The sequence below is a fragment of the Oryzias latipes genome, chromosome 3 (genome assembly GCF_002234675.1).
Source record: "Oryzias latipes chromosome 3, ASM223467v1".
Taxonomy (NCBI): Eukaryota; Metazoa; Chordata; class Actinopteri; order Beloniformes; family Adrianichthyidae; genus Oryzias; species Oryzias latipes.
In genome coordinates this window covers 12,366,855-12,385,126 of record NC_019861.2, presented here as the reverse complement: position 1 = coordinate 12,385,126, position 18,272 = coordinate 12,366,855, and the positions used below count along the sequence as shown (strand labels likewise).

The window sequence follows — 18,272 nt, the reverse complement described above, 5'->3', positions numbered from 1 at the left end:
TGAAAATGTTCTTATATACAGACAAAACACCACTGAACCATGCTATATATAAAGTTCCAGGAATTTATACCAAAATGTGTCACAAATGTGTAATATCTTCACTAATTTGTTTTAAACCTAAAATTTTGAAGCTTGATAACTTTTTCAAAACAGAAGTCGATAACATTCCTGCATCAATTAGAACCGATGTGATTGGCAAACTCATGGTGAGTTCAGGGCCCGCAGAGGGTCACTAAAACGTTGTTTTAAACACCCCCTCTTCCACCATTTAAAGCGTTATTAAAACTTTAAAGCATGTGTTCAACTTTCGGCATCACTACCTGCCACTGTTAATTGTTAATAAATGGTTTAACCTCCCCCTCCATAACACTTCTGTTATGAAATTATGAGTTTCGATTTTTCAGGTGTATCTGACGTCACAAGCTGTCTCTCCCTATCCAGTTCCCGGACTCTTCAAACTTCTTCCCATCGGCTTTTTTTTTTCTTCTACCCGGAAGTCCCGCCCCCCAGGACCTCCAATTGCAGAGATTCCAAATATTCAAACGGGATTGGCTGAACCAACTGTCAAGCAAGGCGCGTGCAGCGTTTACGGTCATAGGCGTCAGGTGAAACTAGTTTTTAGGCGCAACAGAAAGGATACGTTGATTTTTCCAGACTTTCTGTGAACTAAATGTAGTATATATATATATATATATTTAAAAACATTTTCTTTCAAAGAAAAGGATACTTAGTATCGGGACCTAACGCTTTTTAAAATGAAGAGCCTCAAGTATCGATTGAAAAGGCACGAAGTCACCATTTCAGTAAGTTATTTTGTTTATATTTCTTTTAGCGAAGCCGCCGGTTTTTTGATACCTCATTTAGCTAACTTTACGGTAAAAATGTTTTTGCTGGTAGAAGTTGTCTTTAACCCTAAGTTTGCAGTTTTTTGACTGACCTCGTTTTATGAACAAACACGTTAACCGCGTTCGTGTTCCCACGGTGGTTATAAATCTGGAGGAAAACGGAGCACTGGCTGTCCGTGTGAGCACCTGCAGCTAAACCTCGCTCGACCGGGTTAGCAGCCCTGGCTTCATGTAGGTGTTTCTAATACATGTAATATCCCCCCTGACTAGAACCAGGCAGTTGTTATTCACAAACATGGGGAGAAAACAAGCCCACAAATCAATGCACCAAAGTGCCTCTCCTGGTTTCTTATATCGCAACTGATGATTGTCTGAAAGTCGTACGTTTTTTTCAGACAGCCTGAAGTTGCTGTTTTGGGTTTTCTGGAAATTTTTAAGGCGCCACACTCTTTGTACAGCACTTAAATTACATCACTTTATTATTCGAGATTAACACAAGAAAGCCTTTTAAACATAAAAAAAGCTTTTAAAATACAACTTTGTATGTGTGTAGACAATAAACTGAATTATGTTTAATGGTTTATATGTCTGCTTTAAGAGAAAGCAGTGACTTGTGTACAAGTTTATTTTACTTAGCTGTTTGTCAAGCCCTCCAATCTCCATGGATACACAGGGGTGGCTCTGGGAATGCCAGTCCTCTTGTTCACTGAATTGGACTGAACTATTAGTTGGGTCATATAGAAAATGCTGAATTCCTAAAAGTTGAGCTGCACTGCCTAACTTTGCTCATCCACAATTCATTGTAATTCTGAGAGTTAAGCATTGGATGGCTGTTTGGTTCAGCTTCCTGCAATTATCATGAGAAAGGCAGAAAGCCTATAGGATCTTCCCACCACGTTGTTGACTGAAAAAAAAAGCTTTCAGGATATTTTCTCTGCATTGACGGTCCGACTCCTCTCTCAGCTCGAGGAAGAGTTCCCCTTTTAGAAACCATGCTCATTCCCTCTAAAACACTGCTGCGCCATTTGTTGGGAAGCAACCTCTGGAAATGCTTTAGGTAAGCTGTGTGTAGGAAACAAAAGTGACATTCACACGGATCTGTGTAATGGATTTATAACATTAGCATTGGACAGTGCTCCCTTTTGTGAAGCCACCAATAAAATGAAGAAACTGAAGGATGTTTTGACACATGACCGAAGCTTCAAGCTCCTTTTACATGTGAAGAAAGATTCTTTTCATTTGAACTTTGTTTACCTCCAAAATTATGGCATAGTTGGGATTCATTGGATACCAAGTTAAGGCTATTAATCCAGTTGGAACTGATTTTGTTTATGAACTGTTATCTATCAAAGACATTAGGTTAACACTATCAAGCCGTGTGGAGAATGTTGTGATGAAATGTTTTCCTCATTCCAGCAGTCCCTGGGAGGTGAGCACGCTCACTCCTTCCTGGTGGTGGACTGACTAATAATAAGAGAACCCCTTAGCATTTTTGGAGTGGGAGAGGCAAGAAGGAATTATGGAGAATCTGGCTTTTAGCCTGAGAACAAATATGTTTTTCAACCACAGGAAGCAGAGATCTTTGTCCACTCTAATCAGTTTGTCATGCACTTTGCGTTTTATGTAACTTAAAAAATGAAACTCAAAATGCCATTTTTAGACTCTCGCTTCTTCAAGATTTAAGACTCAGCTCTGCCAAGGAATGTTGAGTATGCTATGAACAGTTTAAAGGTAATGAGAACAAAGGTAAATATGAAAGAACCAACCCTCATTATTGTAAAACTTTCTCCTAATTCCAGTCGTAGAATAGATGCAGGTTGTGGTTTGCTGGTCGTTGTGTGTTTTCTTTTCTGTGTTGCAGTCTTTTCTTTTGTTTTGGATTATGTGTTGCTGGGCTTCTCATGTTTATTGCCACACAATTCCTTTATTTTTCATTTGAGGTGCAAGTTCTATTTATATAAACAAATAAAATCTGTGAGAAAGCTCAGCGAGGTATCTACATATATATATAATTGTAGTTTTTTGTTTGCATGGTATTTCTTTGGCCGCTCTGCTCCTTTGACACCACGTTTAGTCTCACAACAGAAGCGTTTCATTTTTTAACAGCCTGTGTCCCACAGCGGTGGTTGCTTGGCTCGTGATGCCGCGTTGATGTCTTTTTTGGCATCACAGTAACTCCATCTGGGAACTCCACGTCTGCCATCATGACGAGTTTGGGTTTTGACAGCTCTGCCCATTTCCTATCCTCCATGGCTTCCGCTGAACAGTTCCTGGAAACCTGAGCAGAATGCAGCTCATATTCAATTCTGCCTGGCTGGACTTCATATCATGACATGTGTTTTTAAAATACAGTTGTCAATTTACTTTTATTATACAAAGCCTTAACATCTTATCCCTTCACAAAATAAAGCAGACAGTTAGATATTTAAAACTTTCTTTTGACAAAATCAAAACACCCAGCTATATCTCATCTGTTTAAAACATATGGCATTAAAAGAAAAGAACATGCCAGAGAAGCATAGCTGCTGATGGATAGGATCAAATGTCTGGAGGTGTTCAGTCAAGCATTCTTCAAACATTTTTGTCTTTATCACTGTATCCTAAAATCCTTAAGTTATTAGTGCTACAATTGATTACTTTTTGAAATGATAAAATCATATTTACTGTGTCTGCTAACTGTGGATCAGTTCATCTGCTCTTTCTTTCTCTGTTTCCAAAACTTTATCACCTTTTCATGTAAAACACACTTTCCAACAAACACACACTAAGATATTCTTGACTAGATTTTCCCCTTTCTCCTTAAAGACCTACTTTGACAAAAATCCTGTTTTTGGTGTTTTTATCATATTCTCATGAGGCATTTTCCTGATGATGATTAAGGGTCTGTATTGAAAAAAATAAGCTCAAAATTCCTAAAGACAGTTTCTTTATTAAAATAGTTGTAAATCAAGAGAAGACGGACAAATGCATTTAAAAAAGATTGTATTTGTTTTGTAGAAAATATGCTAGGTGAGCCATTAGCTTCCTGCTCCACCCCATTATGATGCATTCACTTGTAGACAACTCGCTCCATTTATTTCTTCATTTTCCTCGCCTGAGCTGGCATCTGGCTCAAAAACTGTGCGGCTGGATAGCCTCAGTGTTGCTCGCCATTTTTGTTTCACCCGTAATGATAGGTGTGGGTTGTAGGGTTGTAGCTACTGGTGCAATCATGATTAAAAGACCACTGGGGGCGCCTTTACCCTAAACATCTGAAAGGTGGTTAGTGGGACTTTAAAGAAGTATCTTATTGTTTTAAGGTTCTTTAATGATTTTTGCAATAATTACATTTTTATCCATTTTAATGCATATCTGCAGGCAAACTTAAAGGTTCAGTCTGAGTTTGTGATTTGGCTTCCTTGTTTGACATTCGATTTTGCAGATCTCAACAGAATGGCATTTCCCTAAGGGAAAAAATTGGATTGAATTGGATTTCTTGATTTTCAAAATCCCATGGGTGATTCACTTTGGTTCTATGCAAACAAATGCATTTTGTTCTGTGGCTTTTTTTGCCCAAGGACTGTGAAATTAAGCCTTTAAATCATTCTTTCCTCAGCCTGCTTAAGATTAAGTCTGTGTAATACAAACCCCTTGATTAAAGCTTCAACTAGGAAAAAAAAAAAGTTGCTTAAAGCCGTGTGTCACAGCGGTTTTCTCCAATTCCTGATTCGGCCTTTAAGTGTTTTAGTTAAGCAGCTTGTTGGAACTGAACATTTTGAGTTATTTTAACAGTTTCTTTAAGATTTGATTGACTGTGGTTGTGCTGGCAGAAACCTGTGTGTCTTATTTTGTTACCTTTAAATTATTGTTTGCTATTTGTTACAATATAAGATTTGTAGTGTGGTCTTTGAGAGACTTGCAAAAAATGTCATTCTGGTTGTATTCAATAATGCGCTCAAGAAGACATACAAAAGGTTGTAGTTTTCTTTAACATTAGAACCTTTATTATCATTGTACATCTAAGTATAACAGCATTTGTTGGCAGCTGTCTGTGTGAAGGGGTCCATCCATTTGGTCAAATGTGTAAAGGGCTCTATTTGATTCGTTAAAAAACGTTGGTAACTATCTACTGCAGTTTACGTCGTCTTTTGCTATACGCTTATTGTACAGGCTGTTATTACGATGACAATACATTTCCGATTTATTGTCCAGGCCTACAATAAATAAATAAATAGATGCTAATGGTAAAATAAAAGTTGAACCTTTTCAAAAATATAAAGTTATTTCATAAAGTTATAGATAAATAGCAGTTTTTAACTTGCCCCGCTGACTAGGATTGTTAAGCTTACACTTTATTTTGCAAGTAATATACAAAGTCAAATATATATAGTCTATTTGAAAAACTAGTGTCAAAAATTGAAGGTCAAAGTTGGGATCAACAAAACTATCTAAATAGTTTGTAAATGTGTCAAAAATACAAAACATCAAAGTAAGCATATGAGCATGCTCAGGACTGAAGCTGGATCTCCTCTTTGACGCAATGTTCTCAACTCCTGAGAGCTCTTGTTCAGATGGTGTGAAAGGCGGCCAATTTATTTAAAAATCAAAGTTCTCCACAGAAATTATGTCTATGTTAAGTTGGAACAGTTGACAAAATCTGAAATTTCCTTTTTTTTTTGGATAATTTTTTGCTCAAAATTGTTTCTTTGGAAACACTACTGTTGAATTTATCAGGCAAAAGTTGGTAGGCTCTGCAGTGTCTGTAAACTTGTGGCTTTGAAAAGTTCTGCTACTTGTTCATCCCAATACGGTTCATACCTGGAGAACAAGGCAAGGCCATAGCACAGCAAGGCTTTTGTTAGGATGCCCATGTTAGTTTTTTTTCTTTTCTTTTTTTGTATGCTTTGTTTTAGAAAAAATCTCCAATACTTTTAACATTTTGTTTCTAAACTTTTTACTTCTTTTGGTTCCATTGTTCAGCTCATGTTCTGTTTCAATGGCGCCGCATCATTTCTTCAGTAGTTCAGTGCAAAACATCTTGTGGTGGTGGGTGGCCTTAAGGCAGCACTGGGACAGCAGAGTCATGTGATGATGGTAACACAATCCTCCTATTGCTATCATCATTGGTACCCTTATTTTGCCCACAGTTTTCATTCATTGGTTCATTCATTCATTCATTCATTCATTCATTCATTCATTCATTCATTCATTCATTCAGTGGGGGCACGGGGCTGCCGAAGCCTATCCCGGCCACTTGTGTGCGTAGGCAGGGGACATTCTGGACAGGTTGGCAGTTTGTCGCAGGACACAGTGTTCATGTTTTTGATAAAAAGTGTTATCTAGCATTGGAGCATATTATCGTTTTTTTCATTAGTTTTTTGGACCGTGATACCAGTACTCTGTTCTAACTGTTCTGAAACTATTTGTCTCAGCTGTAACCTAAATACTTTTAAACAGGTTATCTCCAACAGTCAGAGCTACAAAAACCCTTGAGCAATTTAAAAGAAAGCTTAAGCTGCCAATTTTCTTTTATTTCCAGTTCAGGAAGATTCCTGAGCTTTTGCTTTTTCTAAGTCGTCTTGCAGCTTTTCCCCCCATCTACAGTTATGTTTCAATGCTTTAGTTGTCCTTCCATCCTGGGGCATGTTTTTATTTCCTTTATTTTTTTTGTTCTTGTCATCTTGTATGCTTTGCTGTCTTGTAAAATAAATCTTAAGAGGCTTCTGGAAAACACATTTTTAAGCTAGTAAGACTGTGCGAAAGTACTTAAACCTTAACTTTTGAGAAACCTTCATTAAATGTTGTTTCCCCCCCCCCCAGACTTTTTCAGAAGCTGTTGTAGCTCAGGTGGTGAGCGGTCACCTGACAGTTGGAGAGTTGGTAGTTTGATTTCTGGCTTGGACCGTCGACATCTTGGTTTGTTGGACTTTTGATGGTCTCTTGTGTAGAAAAGTGCTGTTTTTGTGCTGACTGTAAAATGAGTGGCAGTGCAGGGATGTGTCATTTTAAGGATTAATGTCTGGCTCCATGGGAGCTGCTTTGAGGTAATCGCAGCAATGTTAACCCCTCCATGTCTGTTACTGGATTTCCATTCAGACCAACAAAGGGCAGCTTTTTCTTTTTTTCTGGTTATTAAGTTGGTAAGTTTCCTTCCAACCTTTTTTGTCATGTTTCTTTGTGACAAGTAATCGAGAACACATTACTAAAGTTTAAGTGGATGGGTCACATGAACTCTGTATGTTATGGGATCTTGACGGAGAGATTAGAAATGCTGGGGGAGGGTGGCGTGGGACAGGGGCCCAGTTATTGACTGTGTTTGGGCGGGCTGCCGCTGACATCAGCCGTAACGTGCACACAATCATGTTGAGCAACAGAAGCACAAAGATTATGCTGATGAGGAGACAATCTGCTGTGCAGTGGCTCAGGCTTTAGCTATGTCAAGCTGTTCTCTCTGGTTTTTTATGTTTCAGTCTGTCAATTAGTTAAGTCTCTCAGATGTGTCTAAAACACATATTAGCTTTTCTGCAAAAGTTCCAATCCTCCGCTTACGTGTTGTATTAACTATTGATATGTGCATATATACATTTGACCCTTATGATTCCTGTTTCTTTTTTTGCCCAACCACTCTCTAAAAGAGTTTTGGAGCATGGAAGAGGACATGGAAAAAATATAACATCACTTTTCTTGAAGATGTGACTGTGTCTGCTGATTACTAGTAACTATTTTTTGTGGTGCTGCTTCATCACCGCATGATCAAAAACCCCATACCGTCACAGCTCTAGTTTATATCTTGTGGGAAACAAAAAAATGCGACTTCTCCAGTACTGATGGGATAACCGTTGAGGTCAGATCTTACAGATACTGCGGTCTTGAAGAATGTTGCCCTGGGACTCTTTCAATACTGGGGCTCGGTACCCATCCTTAGGAAAGCGGCACGGTGGAGAACAATCACCGAAGCGGTCGCTTTGCATATTGCCAAAAACATGGTACCTATAGATACTGTGGAGAAGACGGCGTTTATTGATTTAATTATAACCTTAGACTCCAGGTATGAGCTGTATTGTTAATCCTTTAGAAAATGGCGCCACTCTCAAGGTCAATGTTTGTCTCCTTTTAGTCTAGACTACAAAGTGTGACTTAAAACACAGCGTGGACTTTGATTCCAATTAATTTATTATTCATCTCAGAAATGGGGGTTACATTTGTCTTGTGTTTGATTAAATAAAAGCAAAACTTGCTTGAAGTTGTCTGCCGTTTGTATTTATTGCTTTCCTGTAGTCGGGGGAGGGGGGATCGGAAGTTGAATTAAAACCATATCGCCCAGCCCTAACCGTAACATTAATAAAAGCACGTTTAGAATATCATCTCGTATATTACCGAGCTGCCAGGTATCTACGCATGTAGCCGCTTGGCTTGTTTATAGCAGAGCTCATTTCCTCTTCCGGTATTTCAAACACTACTGCGCATGTGCGAATGATTTATTTTGACCCATTTGAACGTTTGTTATAATCGGAAAAACTTTTTCTGGGCCCATGTACACGGTTGAATTTTAATCCGACCATTGATCTGATCAAGATATTTTACACATGTAGCCGCGGCTTATGGTGTCTACTCGCAGCGTGGCGGGGGCTTGGCATCCCGATGGTGATATCGTGATGTCAGTCAGCCATCACGATGGACGATGATATCGTCCATCGGCACAACCCTAATTGTACACAGACGCAAGTTAAATGAGATGGAAGATTTTTTTTGAACCCAATAAAAACATGTTTTAGCCTGTGTCTGAAACCACTGTTAGCAAACAGGTGCACAAAACCTTTTCAACCATCAAATGTTATCATGTCTTTGTACAGACATTACAGAACTGTTTGTCATAGATGACTAAGAAAAAGCTTTCCTGCTGCAAAGTTGGGGAATAGTTGAGACATTCTCACATGCAAAGTGTACAAGTTAATTCTACCTGGAGCATGGCGGTATCTAATGCTTCCATTTCAATGGATGTCCTTCAGTAAATTAGTCAAGGCAAATTTATTAAATCTGGTTTTACTTTTCACACCAAGTTTCAATTATTTCTGTGTTGATGCGTTGGCCTTGATGCACACTAAGCAGCAGAATGTGTAAGAACAGTGCTTTGACACTTCATTCTTAAAGCGTTTCTCCTTGGTTCCTGTTACATTCATTCCTATTCAAAGATGGGTTTCTTTTAAAGCTTATGGGGGGGATTCAGTAGAGCAGAGCTGGGTTCAAAAGTCCTAGAAGTCATTTAACAAAATACTTTGGCAGCAGAGAGGAGCAGGCTGACTGGTGATTTGTGAGCAAACATAAGGAAGACATATGTTGAGATTCTTCTTTTTATGCCTTTTTTTAATGCTGCTTTCTGTTCAGTATTGTTCTACAGCACAATTAGACTGACAGACTTAAAGGAAGCGTAAATGATGTGGTGGATGGGGCCACTGACATGTCTACACTGGATGGATAATCTCTAAACTCACAAATAGGATTCTGAATGGAGAAAATGAAGCCCAAAGTGGGATGGGTATGTTGACTGGAGTTAACTCGGCCCACCTCAACAGCATGTCAGAAATGACTGATTTGGTGGGACAGTGTAATGGGAGTTGATGCAGAGTTGCTCTTTTGTCATCTCTTTTGGCTTTGGCTCACTGCGCCCTGCCCCCTTTAAAAAAAATTCAATTCAATTCCTTTTTCTTCTTTGATAGGTTTCTCTTTAAGTTTTTAGGTTGGGTTTTTCCTTGCCTCTAGGCCTGCAGGTCAGCTGAGCTGGCACATTCAGAAAGGATGGGTTCTGGGGTGTTACTCTGGGACAGTAATGCTGGTTCTGCTTCCTCTGAGCACTGGCACCCACTTTGGCTCCACTATCAGCCTGCAGTTTGAAAAGGTTGTGGCTGATCTGTTTATGTGCTTCTCAATGCCTCCACCATGGTAATCCAATTTCACCATCACAAAGAATTGTGAAGACTGTTGTCATGGCCCCCAGGGAGGCCCAGATTATCAGTTCAGACTTTTCAACTGTAGTTCCAGTGACCAGGCACCATTCCTGGGTTCCCTCTACTAGGAATGTGTAGGCAAGAACTGCAGTTTTCAGTTTTGTGAACACTAGACATTTAGTCCACAGAGCTGCTCAGTATAGAGGGACAGACCTGTTTAGTTGTATACAAATATACTTCTGTGACTCATTAAATGTCATGCTTTATTCATTTGACGATGTAGAAAATGTTTGTTCTCATACATTTCTTTTAATGTTGCGTCCTAAGTGGTTCATTGTTATTGTTTGTTAACTTTGAATATGGGGTACTGTTGGGTTCAAACAACCTGCAACATCATAACAATTCAAAAAGGAAAGAAAGACCAACGGACAAAGGTACCTTTACGAGGAGAGCAGACAGAGATCTACCCAGTAAACAATCTCTCTCCACTCTGGCGCAAATTCTGCTGCCTCCTCTTTTAATAAGTTGATTTGGGTTTTCCCTAAGTTACACATGCGCTGAGCTCTAAGGAGGGGAAACAGATAAAAACACAGCTGCAGCGCTATCAGAAAGCATTTATTACAACATGTCTATCCTTCCACAGTCTTCTCAAATCATCTCTGGACCTGCAAAGCCGTTTCTCACAGATAAACTAACACAGAGCGTCCTTCGATTCATTTTAGACATAGCTAACACAGGTTCTCAGGAGAATGGTGAAAAGACGCAAAGATAAACATTTTCTCCCTAGGGTGTCACCTCCACCTTCCTGTGAAACAGATTTGGACACACACAGACACTTCTGCAAACATGATTAAATCACCTATACATATATAGCAAGGTGATGCATAAAATAAGCAAATATGAGATAACCTATATACATTATTCCAACATAACTCCCCCCTGTTTATCCATATCTGCGCAAACGTAACATCACTATTAGTCAGCCACTTCACAAGATTTTTAACTGTAAGATCATGTTTACGAGCACAAACACATTCACACTTGGAGGGTGTGTGTTGGAGACACTTACACAGATGGGACGCAGCTGGGTCTCTTCAGGTCTAATAGCTGTGGAGATGAGACGATTGCACAAAGAACGCAGGCAAGGAATACAACAGCATCCACACAAGGTCAAGATGGCCATAAATATAGCTATGGACACCAAAGCGGAAGCTACCAATGAGTGGTACTTCCCAAACACATCCAGCCAGGAGTCCCACATGGTGGTATCAACACCGGAATGGTCCTTCATCTTACCATTTAGAGTGCGAAGGCCCTCCTTGGCCTTGGTCAGACTGCTGTCTGCAGCGGTGTTGTTAGGAATGAACGTGCAACACTGTTCACTGAACATGGTGCACACGCCACCCTTTTCAGCCATCAGCATGTTGAGAGCGATCCTGTTCCTGAATGCCATTATAGATGTAACAGAAAGCTGTTCATGCACAGCTTCAAACCCTTCTCGTGTCCAGTTACCTAATTTTTTGGACGTTGTAGTGGATGTAGTTGATCCTGTCCACGCCTTTGACAATCGTACACCACCAACAGAGTAAAGATTCCCAGCCGGCAGCCACCTGATGAACTAATGTACATTCATCTGGTACTCCTTAAGGAACCCCTATGGCGTCTATTTAAGTAGGGTCAGTGTCTGTCAGCCACACTTCCCGCTTATGGCGAGGTTTCCATCTGTGAGGATAAATACCAGACATTTCAGCAACCAAAACGTAAACCGTCATAGGAAACACTGAAAAAGGTAACAGAATTTAGTTTCAAGAGTTGCAAGGTAAAAACAGTAGCAGTATTCTCTGGGTTCAGTGGATTTCCTTTAGCCATTAGTCGTTTTGGGCAAACATTAGTGGGTGGACTTACAGTCCTCCTCTCAGTCGAAAGGGTTGTTCCATTTTCATACCCAGGGGGGCGCAAGTACTGCCAGGTATGCCCGTTATAACAATGGTTATGATCACAACAACAATACATTTCACACAAATTTGAAAACCCTGGTTTACCATCTCGACCAACTGTTATTTCTTTTTTCGTCGTCTATATGGGTTGGTGGCTTTACAGGAGGCTTCACTGACTTTCGGGTCTACCCAGACTCTAAACGTCTGAGTCCACCCTATTATCAGACTTTAGCTCACCTTCCACCTTTGAGTTTCCAGTCGAGATTACCTTTTTACAATATAAACAACATGTCAGGTGAACACAGGTGGATCTTCCAGCGAATTTGACTGCAGTAGGAGTGGCCAGCAGTGCCTGGTATGGCCCCTCCCACTTGGGTGAATACCAGTGTTATTTCTTGATGCTTCTTATCAGAACCCAATCACCTGGTTCTAAAAGCTGGTTTTGCTGAGGGGCAAAAGGTTTTTCATTAGTCAAGATGTCTCTTTGATTGAAAATAAATAAGACCAATAAAAACATCAACTCACACCGAGTTAAACCCCAGAGAGAAAAAGTGAGTTTTTAACTTGGATTTAAAATCATTCAACGAACGGGCCTTCCTAATCTGCATAGGGAGTGCATTCTACAAGCTGGGGCCAGCAACGGCAATTGCTCTATCCCCCCTGAATTTCTGCCGTGTCCTTGGCACATCCAGGAGCAGCTGGTCAGCTGATCTAAGTGAGCAGGAAGGGGAATGCAGGTGTAGCAGCTCAGAGAGGTAGGGTGGAGCCAGACCACTTAAAGACTTAAAAACAAATAAAAGATTTTTTTATTTTATTTTTTTTTTTTTTTTTTTAAACTCTAAAATGGACAGGCAGCCAGAACTGGTGTGATATACTCTCTCTTCCACGTTCCAGTTAACAAGCGTGCAGCAATGTTCTGCACCAGCTGGAGACGGGACAAGGATGAGTGAGGGGTACCAAAGTAAAGGGAGTTACAGTAATCAATCCGAGTTATAACAAAGGCGTGGATTACTGTCTCAAAGAACTTTCTTTTTTTTTTTTTTTTTTTTTTTTTTTTTCTTGTCCTGTCCAACAGCTTATCAAAGAACTTTCTTGATAAAAACAATTTGACTTTAGCCAGCTGCCTTAACTGAAAGAAGCTGGATCTCACCACAGAACTGATCTGCTTGTCCAAATTTAAAACCAATGTCCATCTTCACTCCTAAATTTGTCAGAGTAGATTTAACGGATTGAGTGAGAGAGCCCAGAGCTATTGGGTGTGACTCACTGTCGACACTGGGACCGAAGACAATCACCTCTGTGTTTTCGTCATTGAGGTGGAGAAAATTTAAGAGCCATCCAGATTTGTAATTTCTTCAAGCACTTAATTAAAGGGCTGATGGAGTGGGCATCCTGCTTTGTTATTGTATTAATGTGAAACATAGTTCCTATCCTTTTCATAATTCGATTAACAAAATGAGACCCATTGTCACTATAAATAATAATATATATATATATTTTTTTTTTCCAGGTATACCATACTGAAGAATTACATCTTTGCATAATGCTTTGGCTACTGTTATTGCATCAGGATGTTTTGCTGGGAACAATTCAATCCATTTAGAGAATGCATTATCATTACCAGACAGAATTTTGCGTTTTAATTCTATCAAGTCCATGTGTATAACCTGAAACGGATATTGGGGAGTTGGAAACTTCCCTCGTGTTGGTCTAAGATTTCCCCGAGCACTGTGCTTACATGCTCCTATAAAAAATTTTTTGAATAAGAATTAAATCCAATATTTGTTTACCTGTCCCATCATTCCCCCCGTTGACCCATTGGTCACCCCATGGGTCAATATAGCTGCCCATTTAAAAATAGTTTTTTTTATAAAGTAGGTTTGTTTTCTGGTCATACATATATACTATTTAGGAGTTTAGCATTATGTTTGTTCCAGAGCTCTTTTTCAGGTTCCAATCTCCATTGTTGCATTTCTTTAAGTACTTCTTTGTCAACCTCCTCATTTTTCTATGAAGAACCATCTACATAAAGTATTACACCTTTCGTCAGTGGTTGATCTATTAGGTAATTTCTGCTCTGTGCTGTTTTCTCTGCTAATTCTTGGCAATCATGCACACTTCCACCATAAGGAAGTGGCAACATTGTAGCAGGGTCCAACTGGGTGCACCATTCTATCGTGAGGTGCGGTTGGAACAGTAATGCGGCCATGCAGGATAAGTGTCCCGCAGGCGACAAAAAAAAGTTAAGTTCATCTGTAAAAGTAATGCTAAAACTGCATGCGAAACCTTAAGGGTCATTGGGTGGAATAGTACTATTGTTGCACTTACTTCTACTGCCATTGATGCCGCAATTGGTGTCCTAACGCAATGCGGCAGTACACATGCCACACCATTTAATTTTGAAGAGAAATAAGCTACAGGTTTCATTTTGTCTCCATGTTGTTGGACTAAAACTGAGGTCAATAAATTACCTTTGCAGTCTACCATTTATACAAAGTGTTTACTATAATCAGGTAACTCTAAGGCTGTGCTCGACACCATAACCTGTTTAATGTTACCAAAGGCTGTGTCCGCTTCTTGTGTCCAGGTTACAGGGGAATTCATTTTTAAAATTTTGTCATACATCAACTTTTGGAGAGAAACCATTATTTCAGCATAGTTTGGTACCCAGTTCCTGCAATAATTAAACAGACCTAAAAATGACATCATTTGCTTCTTCGTTAGAGAATTTGGTGCTTGCAGAATTGCAGTTTTCCATTCTTCCATAATTGTGCGTCCTGCTGCGCTTAAATATGACAAAGATATTTTACCTGTTCCCTGCACAGCTGTAATTTATTTTTACTGACTTTGTGGCCTTCATCAGCTAAATGTTTTAACAGTGCCACTGAATCCTTCATACAAGTTTTTTTTTCTCTGGTGATGCTATCAGAACATCATCAACATAAATTATTTTTTTTACTTCCCCTGGAGGTTGGAATTTTTGCCATGCTCGCTATCATTTCGCACTAACCTTGGGGTAGTCTGGTGTAAGTGTACCTTTGGCCGTCATATGTGAACACAAACCAGTACTGGCTGTCCTTCTGGACAGGCACAGGAAAGAATGCATTACTGAATGTCTACCACTGTGAAGGCGGCTGCATCCGATCCTAAGGAGTTCAGTAATGTATAGGGGTCAGGCACACAGGGTGCTCTTTGAATAACTGCATTGTTTACTGCTTGTAAGTCTCATACCATCCTCCAACCAGTGGAGGACGCCTGTTTTTCACTGGAAATATAGGAGTATTACATGGTGAGTCATTGCACTTTATAATTACTCCTGCAGCTATTAAATCTGAAATTACTGGTTTAATACATTCTTGTGCATCTGGTCTTAAAGGGTATTGTCGAACACATGGTGTATATTGTTTTTGGTCTAATCTGAACTGGTAAAGCGCCTTTAATTAACCCTACATCTGTGGGTCCTTTAGACCACAGAGTGTCAGGGAGATCCTTTAACAGATCTTCCTCCTCCTCAGTTAATGCTAATAATCATCTGGCCCAATCCTTTAGTTTTTCTTCCAAATGTACATCCATTTTAAAAGAAGTTGTCCAAACAAAGCCACTCGAGTCAGTCCAGTTGAGGGACTTCCCTGGATGTGGGGTGATAGTGTTGGAATCAGTCATCAGCACTTTCCCCCATCCTAACCATATTCCCCAGATCCTGCCACTGCTGATTGTGCCCATTCAGCATGAAGACATGCCAAAGGTGATTTAAAATTCAACATGTTTTCCCCCATTTTTGCAGCTACAGCTGCACTGCATACAATTATGTAAAAGTAATTTTAGTTGCACTAACTCTAACTGAGAAATACACACGATTTCACCATTTGAGCTTTCACTGAAACTCGCGTGGCTGCAGGCTTTGCTCCTGGAATTTGTTCTTTGATAGCTGTCCTACATGCACCATCGTCATACAAAAAAATCATCACATTCCCATTTATCCTTAATTTAATTTCTGATTTCACATCTGCATAAGCCAATAAATCCTAGAACTTCATCAACACCTCATCATCTCCATCTGACTCATCATTCTGCTTTTCAGGGAGTCCTGCATTAAAAAATGCAAAGCTCCCTGTCCCCTGGCCTCGTCATGCTTTTTCCTTCTCTTCCACAGGTCCAACTCCCTGAAAAGGGGTAACCATAAGCTCCTCTCTGACAACCTCACTACATCTCAAACCTCTTCTGTCATGTCCTCTCTGGAACCTCTCCTTCTTCGGCTGCCTCCACCATGATAAAACTCTTCCACTCAAGTTTTCCATGTCCTGCACAAACTGATTCACTTCTGCTTTGTAAGAAATCACACCTTCTATAGCTTTCTTAACATCTTCCATTGTCCATGTCCTATACACTAAAATAGTCGGAGTTGATCATCTCCTGCCTGAGGGTTTGCAACCTGGATCATTGGAAATGATTCTGTCATTGCTGATGTGTCTTTAGGTTCAGACGGGAGAGGAGAAAGTCTCTCTCCCATTGTTTTTGACCACTGTAATTTCTGCCCTGTCTGTGATCTAGTCAACATTCCTTTTTGAGAGGATTCCCCATCATTAGGTGGGGGATCCTTTACTAACTGGGGGTAAAGAGAGCTGTTAACATCTGCTCCGTATGGAACAGGCGCTCCTCCTTCCTGCACGTTCTCGTCCTCCTTCCTGCAGGCTCGTGCACGCGCCCCCTCCCTCTGCTCTCTCCTGTTCTCTGAAGCCGCACTGCCCTTTTTTTTTTTTTCTTCTTTCCGCCTCTCTCAACCAAAATTCTGTAGACTCAAATCCTGCTTTCTGCATTTTCTTCTGATCTTTTCCTGTCTTTTTTTAATCGCATCCTGTAATGCAATTATTTTCTGAGTGTTTAACCTTCCATTAAATCCATAGTCTTTTACCCATTTATCCAAATGCTCGTTTTTTGCAGGATCCAGACTTCCCACATACTTCTAATCCTTGCTCTGCAAACTTTCTTTTGGACTTTCCTTACTCTGTGCCTTTCTCATTTTTAAAAACAAAACAAAACAAAAAACACTTGTTTAGCAGTTCAAAAAACACAATCTGCAAATTCAGCGATTTGCTAAACACAACATCAACAAAACACAGCAACAAGAAACAAACAGCAAATACGGCGATTTGCACACAAAATCACATTAACATTCACACACTCTTTTCTTTACTAATTTATAAATGCCGGCCTTTTAATTATCTTTAATTCCTACATCTGAAAGTTATGGTACTGGGATTTTGTATATCATATCTTTTCATACATATATGTATTCTTTTCATTATTTTATTTAACACGGAATTTCACGGACTCCGCCGTCCAACCAAATGGTACGGGATTTCCAGGACCCCGCCGTCCTTGCCTGATAGTGTCTAGAATTCTCAGGGCTTTACTTCTTTTTAAACGCGGAATTTCACGGACTCCGCCGTCCAACCAAATAGTACGGGATTTCAAGGACCCCGCCGTCCGTACTTACGGAATTTCACAGGACTCCGTCGTCCTTTCCGTTGTCTTTCTCCTTCGGTATACCGTCAACCTTTTGGACTCCAGCCAACGGGATGGGCACCAGTTCCAACAAAGGGTTGACTCACCTAGGAGTCAGCTGTGGCCACAGTCTCCTGGGGCCCACCACGCTTGCTGAAATCCTCAGGTATGTTGGTATCCGGCTCGAAGGGACCAAATTAATGTTGGGTTCAAACAACCTGCAACATCATAACAATTCAAAAAGGAAAGAAAGACCAACGGACAAAGGTACCTTTACGAGGAGAGCAGACAGAGATCTACCCAGTAAACAATCTCTCTCCACTCTGGCGCAAATTCTGCTGCCTCCTCTTTTAATAAGTTGATTTGGGTTTTCCCTAAGTTACACATGCGCTGAGCTCTAAGGAGGGGAAACAGATAAAAACACAGCTGCAGCGCTATCAGAAAGCATTTATTACAACATGTCTATCCTTCCACAGTCTTCTCAAATCATCTCTGGACCTGCAAAGCCGTTTCTCACAGATAAACTAACACAGAGCGTCCTTCGATTCATTTTAGACATAGCTAACACAGGTTCTCAGGAGAATGGTGAAAAGACGCAAAGATAAACATTTTCTCCCTAGGGTGTCACCTCCACCTTCCTGTGAAACAGATTTGGACACACACAGACACTTCTGCAAACATGATTAAATCACCTATACATATATAGCAAGGTGATGCATAAAATAAGCAAATATGAGATAACCTATATACATTATTCCAACAGGTACAAATTCAATTAAAAAAAATGGGGCTACCGGTAATCTTTTAACTGGCATTTTCCTACTACAAAAACTAAAAAAAACAAAACATCAATGTAATCGTAAATTCAAATCACTAGCTTTTTGATCAGTAACAGAACTTTATCCATTTTGAAGTTGACTGTAATGTTTGTTAAATAAAAAAGTCGAATGAAAGATGGGCAGGTTTCATAACAAACCTCTTTTGTGATTTAACCTATGACCTAGGCAGAATTCCTCTTGCTCTCCACCAGGCCTGTGACACAAGTTCACTACTAACTCAGA

At 40.0% G+C, this 18,272-nt stretch overlaps 1 protein-coding gene and 1 long non-coding RNA gene across 2 annotated transcripts in view; both read left to right on the top strand.

Annotated features, from left to right (window-relative positions):
* The first annotated feature begins 599 nt into the window (after positions 1-599).
* Positions 600-18,272, top strand: part of uaca (uveal autoantigen with coiled-coil domains and ankyrin repeats) — a 56,379-nt gene continuing 38,706 nt past the window's right edge. Inside the window, exon 1 of the mRNA XM_011488101.3 lies at positions 600-803. Within this exon, the coding sequence (XP_011486403.1) occupies positions 756-803 (48 nt within the window). The 5' untranslated portion in view covers positions 600-755. The remainder of the gene's footprint in view (positions 804-18,272) is intronic.
* LOC105356553 lies at positions 8,368-18,052 on the top strand. Its single transcript, XR_910668.2, has 2 exons — positions 8,368-10,133; positions 17,975-18,052. It is a non-coding gene; the product is annotated as an uncharacterized LOC105356553 (long non-coding RNA).